At 51.2% G+C, this 9,162-nt stretch overlaps 1 protein-coding gene across 1 annotated transcript; it reads left to right on the forward strand.

The window, feature by feature from the left end:
* The first annotated feature begins 602 nt into the window (after positions 1 to 602).
* LOC101982225 (40S ribosomal protein S10) lies at positions 603 to 5,340 on the forward strand. The gene is made up of 6 exons (XM_005360378.3): positions 603 to 678; positions 1,506 to 1,655; positions 1,936 to 2,107; positions 3,165 to 3,242; positions 4,635 to 4,690; positions 5,251 to 5,340. Exons 2-6 carry the CDS (start codon positions 1,506 to 1,508, stop codon positions 5,290 to 5,292), a joined length of 498 nt encoding a protein of 165 aa, XP_005360435.1. The 5' UTR covers positions 603 to 678; the 3' UTR covers positions 5,293 to 5,340.
* Positions 5,341 to 9,162: the final 3,822 nt, after the last annotated feature.

The raw sequence follows: 9,162 nt of genomic DNA on the forward strand, positions 1-9,162 counted from the left end.
TTTCTTTCTTTCTTTTTTTTCTTCGAGACAGGGTTTGTAGTTTTGGAGCCTGTCCTGGAACTAGCTCTTGTAGACCAGGCTGGCCTCAAACTCAAAGAGATCCGCCTGCCTCTGCCTCCCGAGCTGATTAACATTTCTTACCCGAGAAACTACGAAGCTTAAATAAAATTTCCTTCAGCATAAGGAGGGCTAATGAGCAGTGAGTGAGCCCTAATTAAAGCTGAAAGGTTATGTAGTTTCTCCCTGAGAATAAGTCTGGTACGTGTGAAAAGTAACCCAGCTTAGTTTGTTTTTTTGTTTATTTTTTTGTCTTTGAGTCTCAGGTAGCTCAGGCTGGCCCAGGACTCGCAAAGTAGCTAAGTCTATCCCTGAACTCACAGCCTTCTGTGTGCATACCACCCAAGCGCCGTAAAAACGCACTTGTCTGCACCGATCGCCAGCAGGCGGTTCCGTTCTCGCGAACCCTGACCGGGTGAGAGGGTGTGGAAGGTGGGGGGGGGCAGTGGAGAGCAGTGGGGCCTCGCGCATGCGTTCTCGCGCCGCGCGCAGGCACTGTGGAGGCCACCCAAGACGGCGCGCGGGTCCTGCGGGGAGGCGGGGCCGCGCAGTCCGGAAGAGACGCCGCGCAGGCACGCCCCTTCCTTTCCAGCCTCCGTCCCGGACCCTGCAGCCGCCGCGGTGAGTTCCTCCGGGTTCGGATTCCATCGGCCTCCATCCGGGCCGTGGCGCTGCCGTGGCAGGCCGGCGTCCTCGCGGGGACACGGACGCCATGGTCGCCCTCCTCACAGCCCGTCTCGCCGTAGCCAGCGGGTTGGGGACGCAGCTCTGGGACTCCGGGACGCGGGCGGACGCGGAGTGGCGTCCGGTGGCGGGGCCGCAGGAGCGGAGCTTCCACGTGTGGCGAGAAGCGCCTGGCTCGGGAACAGCCTCCGCCTGCGCGGGTTTGCCCCGCGCCGGACCCCAGGCTGAGCGGTCCCTTCGGAGAGCGGGAAGCGCTTTGCCCTGCGGCGTCGCAGGAAGCGGGGCCCTCATGCGTGTCTTCCCCACCGATCTCACCCTGAGAATGACCGCTGGTTCCCAGGGTCCCCGGTGCTGTCGCTCCAGCGTCTGTGTCCACCCTCCTTCCTGACACTGCTGCAGGGGTTGTTGTGACAGCGGAGCAGATGTGGGCCGCTACGACCCGTTTGCTTAGCGCCCTCGCAGTTATTAGCTAAACGGTGGAGGCAGAGGAGGGATCTGGTCCCCGGACAGCTTTGCGGTTGCCTTTACACCTTGTGAGTCTACCATGTTGTCACCTTAGTTCGGACTCTGGTGGTAGTGATGGTGAACTTGGGACTCCTGGTTCTGTTTTTAAGAAACAGAATTTGTCTGCGAGGCCTGGCGGGCTGTCATGGAACTTAGACCAGGATGGCCTCAAACTCTAAGTCCTGCCTGCCTCTGCCTCCTGTTTGTTGCGGTTTTCCTGGCCTTGCGATGTTCGTTTGACGATCACTTCTTTCCTGCAGATGTTGATGCCCAAGAAGAACCGGATTGCCATCTATGAGCTCCTTTTTAAGGAAGGAGTGATGGTTGCCAAGAAGGATGTCCATATGCCCAAACACCCCGAGCTGGCAGACAAGAACGTGCCCAACCTTCATGTCATGAAGGCCATGCAGGTACGAGGTGGGCTGCAGATGGAGGTACTTGCCCCGGTGTTGGGCTGGGCTGCCGACTGCTGTGCTGGGAAGGGAGGGAGATCGACACTGGAAAGAGTCTCCTAGGCGGAAGGGCAGAGGCCAGACTGCTTGGTCCTTTTTCTGATCTACTCACCTTAGAAAGGACCCTTTGGGCTTGGAACCCTTGACCTCCAGGAATTTCTCAGCCTTGGGTTCCTCTACTGCGTCGCCTGCTCCCGGCCTGTCTGCTAGTTCTGTGATAACTGGTTCTGTCCCGCAGTCTCTGAAGTCTCGAGGCTATGTGAAGGAGCAGTTTGCCTGGAGACACTTCTATTGGTACCTTACGAATGAGGGCATCCAGTATCTCCGCGATTATCTCCACCTACCTCCGGAGATCGTGCCTGCCACCCTGCGCCGCAGCCGTCCCGAAACTGGCAGGCCTCGGCCCAAAGGTATGGTGTCTCAGGAAACACTTTGTGGGGGTTGTGGTTGTATATTAAAGAGTGAGCGGTGTGAGGGTCTCCTGAAGTTCAGAAGGTCCTTAACAACTTTGATCCTTCTGTCTCCACTTCCGGAGTGCTGCGGTTTGCAGTGTGTCCCATCACTCCTGGCCACGAATGTTCTCGGTACCTTGGTGTCAGTTTTAGAGACATCATTGAGCGCAGGGCCTTGGGCCAAGTCTGGAAATGTCTGAGCATGTGGAATGGCGTTAAGCTTGAGTAGCTTTCATGTCTACACCCATCCCTGCTTCTCTACGTGACCTGAAGCTGTGGCAGAGCACTGCGTGCGTTGTCCTTAGCCCGAAGCAGAGCTGCTCGCTGTGTGTGAAAGATGGATTGCTTGTGTATTTCCAGGGCAGGGGAGCAGGGTTGTGAGCAGAAGCCAGCTGTGCGTGAGTGTGCTACGAGAAGACAGGGTATCGGGTGCTGTCTCGTAGTCTCTTTGTAGTAGCCAGAGGCTGAGGTGATGATAGGGTGCAGAGATTCTTAAACAGGATTGGCCTTTCCTGGAGAGGGACATGAGCACAGGAACTGTACGGGAGACCTAAAGGATCCTAGTGCTTAGATGGGCTGTGTTCTCAGCCAAAAACCTTCAGAACCAAAAGGCTATTTTAAGTGAGCCTGTTGGGGACCCTGCAGGAGGCAGGCGAGGGCGTGCAAGTGCACTGAGCCCTGTGGGACAAATGTGAAAGTTGGGTCTTCATGGAATCCGGGGATCAGTTCAAGTCCCCAGGATTTCATGGCATCTTTTACTGCCTGGTCCTGGTTTCTTGTTTGTGGTGGGATTCTCTGTAGATCCTGCTGCCTTGAATTTGCTCTGCCTCCCATAAAGGGGAGGGAGACCACTGCCTGGCCTGTTTGTTTAATCAAGGTGGGAGCCAAATAGTGAGAGTGACAAGTTCCCTAGTGACACCGGTGTTTGGCTGCTGTTCCGGGCCTCGCAACTGGGACATCACTGCTCTCTGTTCGTCTGCTGCCTTTTGCTCAAGGTGCAGTTTTGTTTCTGTAGGGCCAGAGGGTGAGCGCCCGGCAAGATTCACAAGAGGGGAGGCGGACAGAGACACCTACAGAAGGAGTGCTGTGCCCCGTGAGTATCTTGTCCAACCCAGATTTCAGCGACCCTCTGTAGACTGCAGTCCTTGCTTCCGGGGTGGTCAGGAAAGGTCCTCGCTGTGGGAATGGTGGGAAGGCCAGTGTGTTCTGTTGTCCCTGTGTGGCCTAACCTCTTCATAAGAACTTTAGTTTCTGAGTAGAGGAAATGCTTGCCGTGAGCCAGAGGAGCAGGTGCCGTTCACTAATGGGAGTATGCTGGGTGCATGCTGGGTGCCAGGCACTTTGGGGGAGCTGAGAGTAGGTCTTGCTCCTGAGCTTTTATTAAGTGGGGGGTTTATTAGTTTTCAGGTGAGGATTAAGCAAACACCTGGAAGAGCCAGTTAGGCTCTCGAGGGAAGAACATTACAGGCTTAGACTCTGGAGGGAATACTGGGGAGCCTAGGACTTACGGGTGTGGGCCAGGCTCTCTTTCCTTGCTCCCTTTCTGCATTCTGTGTTCTTGGAAGTGAACACATGGCCTGAACATTTTCCCCTGCCCCTGGTTCAGGAGAAATAATTAGTAGGGGGAGTTCCTCCTTCAGAGGGCTGGCCTGTGAGGATGACACAGGTCAGTGTGAGCATTGATGAGGGAACAGACATGGTTGAGGGCATGAGGTAGTCAGCAGAACCTGCTGTGCAAAGGGGACAGAGGGGTCTCATATTGTCACCCTGGAGCTGTTGGTTCCTTTGACCCTGGATCACACCCACCTCTAAACACTGAGTGATTTACTTTCCCTCCCCTCTAAACTGTCTGTGAAATGGAGACTTGTCATGCTTGCACAGTGCAGATAAATGGGTGCTGCTTTTTGAACCAATTTCCCATGTACATGTAGTCCAGGCAGTCCTGTTTCAACTTCTGAGTTTGGGGTTCCAGGCATGTGCCCTGCTGCCCTTATGTCTGCCTCTTTTTTGTTGTTCTGTTTTTTCGTGGGGGGGGGTGGTTTTTGAGACAGGGTTTCTCTGTAGCTTTGGAGCCTGTCCTGGAACTAGCTCTTGTAGACCAGGCTGGCCTCGAACTCACAGAGCCGCCTGCCTCTGCCTCCCAAATGCTGGGATTAAAGGTGCACCACCACCGCCCGGCTGTCTGCTACTTTCTTGTAACGGAAGTTGGATTTTACTTCTATGGCTGCTCACTGCCCTTGCCTTCATGCTTCCCTTGGCTGAGCTTCCTTTACCAACTTGGGTCTTTTGTCCTTTGTGGTCAGGGCACCTTTCCTAGTGGAGGAGGGTGGTTAGTGAGTTGGCGTCAGCACATTTAGAGTGTGGACGGATGGCTGACAATCTGAGGAGAAGGGAGCAGAAGCAGACTGCGTGCTTTCTGCCTGTGGGGCCCTGTGGCTTGTCATCTTACCACCCAGAGACCATATCCTGAATTGTTTTCTTCTAGCTGGTGCTGACAAGAAAGCCGAGGCCGGGGCTGGCTCAGCCACCGAGTTCCAGTTTGTGAGTATCTCTGTTTGCTCCCTGTAATCACGGGGGCCTGGGCCGTCCTAGTGGGTTAGTGGGTTCTGGGGTGTGGTGTCTCATCCCTCTCCCCCAGGCAGTGGAACAGTGCAAACCTTGGTGATGGGCCTTGCTCGTCTCGTGCAGCACCTGTGGCTTGCTGTTATTCCTGACAGCTCTGACCCAGGCTGTGTTTATTTTGTGAAGTCTGAGATTGAACTAAACATGGGAGAGTCTGTGGGTCCCAGAATAGAATTACTCTAGAATCAGATTATCTTTCTCTGAAATGGAGACAATGCCTGGCATGGGAGTTACAGTCTCCTGGAGTCCTGTGGCAGGGCTTCGCATACAGTTGCTCTCAGATCTCGTGTATAGACAGGTAGGTAGGATGTAGGTCTCTGTGCCAGGAGCTTCCATCTCTTTAAACACTTAGTTGCAGTCCCAGTTCTAACAAGGTCAAAGACCCCACAGCCAGTAAGGGTCAGCTTTTTGGCTGTCTCCAGTTTATAGGTCTGAGACCTATAAATCCCTAACGATTTATCATGTGCTTTGTCTTGCAGAGAGGAGGCTTTGGTCGTGGACGTGGTCAGCCACCACAGTGAGCTTGAAGACTGTTGTTTGCAATAAACTTTAAAGAAAAGTGTCCACTCTCACTCTGTGTGGTCAGTGTGTGAATGGATGTGACCTTGACACCTTCCCAACTTGGTTTGGGTTAGAGTGGGAACAGCCTAGCTGTCTTGTTCATTTAAGGTTCTGTCGTAGAGGGTCTGTCTAGAACAAGGGTCCTGTGATTCAAACCCTGACATTGACAAAGATCTTGGAATTACCTTTTTTTTTTTTTTTTTTTGGTTTTTCAAGACAGTTTCTCAGTGGTTTTGGAGCCTGTCCTCTTGTAGACCAGGCTGGTCTCGAACTCACAGAGATCTGCCTGCTTCTGCCTCCCAAGTGCTGGGATTAAAGGCGTGCGCCACCACCGCCGGGCTGGAATTACCTTCTCAGGCTTGTGAAGGCTGGATTGTTACACTTCCAGAATTGGAAAATGGGCTGCTGGAGCTGTTACTCTGGGCACCCTGGGAAGAACGGGGACCCTGAGTGGTGACAGAAACTGTTGCTTTGGCTTGAACACCAGCTAAAAGGCACAGCTCACCACGGGGCTAGAAGAGAGCTTGGGGGTGCTTTAGAATCCCATCCTTGGTCTGCAGGTCAGTCGGGTTGGGGAGGTTGGCAAAGCAGACCCAGTATAGGTTTGGAGCTGTAATTTGTCATGGTTACCAGAGTCCTGGTAGTCCTTGGTGATTTCCACCACTAGGTGGCCTCTGGTGGCTCAGGTGCTTTCTCTTGACCCTAGCAGTGGTGTTTGGTGAGGCTGGGCCTTTGCAGTTCACTCTCCTTGGGATTGTTTTGTCTGGAAGCTTCAGGGGGGAGCCAGCAGTTCTGGGACTCGTGATTTAAATTAATTGTGGGTTTGTTTGGAGGTCCTGCTCTGACTCGTGCTGGTAGAAGTGTGTAGCATGTCTTGCCTTTTCTTCCCCCCTTCGAAACATGGTGCACACCTTAATCCCAGCACTGCGGAGGCAGGAGGATGTCTTGAGTTTCAGTCTATATAGTGTAGCTTTGGAGGCTGTCCTGGAACTAGCTCTTGTAGACCAGGCAGGCCTTAAACTCAGAGATTTGCCTCTGCCTTCTGAGTGCTGGGATTAAAGGTGTGCGTCACCACTGCCCAAGTCACTTCTTAGGAGTAAGTGTTGAATAAACAGGCTCAGGGTGACACGTGTCCCATAATGCCAATACTCATGTCCACAATAGTCATGTCCACACTCACAGGAAAACTGGGGGCAGGGCAGACTTGGAGTGGGTTATACACAGCAGGAGAAAGGTGATTGGTTAACCAGGCCAGATGGCAACTTGAGCCTCAAATCTGCTTGATGAAAGGAGAGATGCTTGTGAAAAGTTGTCCTTTGACCTCTACATGTGCGCCATGTATGTTTATCCCACTCCATACATGTAGTGATCAGAAAAAATGTAAATGTTCAGGGGCTGGAGAAATGACTCCGCAGCAAAGAGCACTGGCTCAGGTTCGATTCCCAGCATCCACATGACCGCTGATAACTTAATTACAGGGGAACCGAAACCTCATTCAGACACATGAAGGCAACACTAAAGTGCCTAAAAGAATAAAATATTCAGATTGAGACCATAAATGGTTAGTATTGATAATGAATATGTCAGTTGCTTGACTTGCTCATTTAATATGTATTCAGGTATCAAGAAACATTGGTGTACACCTTTTATCCCAGCACTTGGGAGGCAGAGGTCAGATTTCTGCAGATATCTTGAGTTTGAGGACAGCATGGTCTACAGAACGAGTTCCAGAACAGGCTCCAAAAAGCTACAGAGAAACCCTGTCTCAAAAAGCCAACAATATGTGGACATGAGAGATTTTAAGTCCCCATACTAACAGGCTGACCTTGAACTTCTGTCCTCCATACACCTCTCAAGGGCTGGGACTACAGGTCTGAGTTACCAGACCAGGAGTAAGAGGTGGCAACAGAAGCACAGAGGGTCTTCAAACATTGCTGCCCTCCCTCCAGGATCAAGGGAACAAAGCTGGGGGTCTAGAGTGCTGCGTGCCCTGAAATTTATCAAGAAAGGAAGGGAAATCCGTCATTTTCTCTGGTTTAGAATGAGGTCACTGGTTTAGAATGAGGTCTCTGGACAGAATGAGGTCATTGGTGGGGAGGGAGATGAGAATTGTTTGGAAGCCCAGAGGCCACGGCTGTTGAGAGCTGCTTTATTGGAAGCCTGTGATAAATGCATGGCCCAGGTCCAGAGGAACAGCCACTTGAGAAATAAGCCCTGCCTGCTTGACTGACACATCAAAGAGGCCATTGTGAGGGAAAGGGCATCTTTAAAGAGGACGAACACCAAGGTGAGGAACCAAGGCCTCAAAGTGAAGCTAAGTTTCTGGAAGCTATAAACCAAATAGGAGCCCAGAAACATCAACACACAGTTAATGTTTTAAAGGTTTTTATTTTCTGGGTATGTGTGTGCCTGTATGTAGCACCATTTGTGCAGTGCCTACAGAATCCAGATGTTAGGGATTCCCCAGAATTGAGCCACCTGATAGGATAGGGGTGCTGGGGACAAGACCAGATCTGCAAGTGTTCTTAACCATCGAGCCATCTCGCCACTGCTCCTCTCCTACCCAAAGGGAACAGGGTTTCATGTAGCCTAGGCTGGCCTCACACTTGCTGTTTAGCCAAGAATGGCCTTGAGTTCCTGGTCTGGCCTCTACCACCCAAGTGCTTTGGATCACAGAATTATGCTGTTACCTAGTTTAAGTGATGTTTAGCATGGAGCCTAGAGCTTCATGCATACTGGGCAAACACTGCCAAACAAGCTTTATTCCCAGCTCTCATTGTAGTTTTAACTTGTATTTTGCTGTTACTGATAATGTCCAGTGGTTTGTATCTACTGGTCACTGTAGAAGGAGCGGCGGGCTTTGTTCCTGCCCAGCTCTTGCATGGCTAGCTTTACACCGAAATAACAACACACAAACTGTATTCTTTTAAACACTGCTTTGGCCCATTAGCTCTAGCCTCTTACTGGCTAATTCTCACATCTTGATTAACCCATTTCTAATAATCTGTGTGGCTTACCGGGAAGGATCTTAACCTGCGTCCATCTTGGAGAGGAGAGCTATAGCGTCTGTCTCACTGCCTTCCTCCTCCCACAATTCTGTCTTCTCCACCCACCTATGTTCTGACCTATCAGGCCAAGCAGTTTCTATATTAATGAAATGAAGCCAATGAAAGCAACACATAGAAGACCCACCTACATCAGTCACTTGTATAGTTTCTTGTAAAATATCTAACTACTTTTATGTGTGTGTGTGAGCACAGCCCTGGCTGCCCTGGAACTTGCTATGTAGACCAGGTTGTCCTAGAACTCACAGAGATTTACCTGACTCTGCTTCCCCAGTGCTAGGATTAATGTGGTGCTGGGGATTGCACTGAGTTCTTTGCACGTGGTGGATAAATCCCCAGTCTTCTTGACCTGTTTGTATTTCCTTTAGATTCATATTATTTTATGGGTGCTTTATCTGCTTGTATGTGCACCACACATGTGCTTGGTACCTAAATAAGTCAGAAGAGAGCATGGGATCCCTTGAAATTGAAATTACAGATGGTTGTAAACAACATGTGGGTCCTGGCAATGCAACCTGGTCTTCTCTAAGAGCAAAGAACTCCCCTAAACCCAAGCCACCTCTCCAGCCAGACCTTTTTATTTAATGTTATTCTATGGGTAGCAAGCATATATGTATGTCTATGTGGAAGTGTCAGATACCCTGGAACTGGGGCCACAGACAGTTGTGAGCTGACATGTGGGCTGGGAATTGAACCCAGGTCCTATGGAAGAACAATTGGAGCTCTTAACCACTGAGCCATTTCTCCAGCCCCTTTATTTTTTAA

The sequence above is a fragment of the Microtus ochrogaster genome, linkage group LG2, assembly GCF_000317375.1.
Source record: "Microtus ochrogaster isolate Prairie Vole_2 linkage group LG2, MicOch1.0, whole genome shotgun sequence".
Lineage (NCBI taxonomy): Eukaryota > Metazoa > Chordata > Mammalia > Rodentia > Cricetidae > Microtus > Microtus ochrogaster.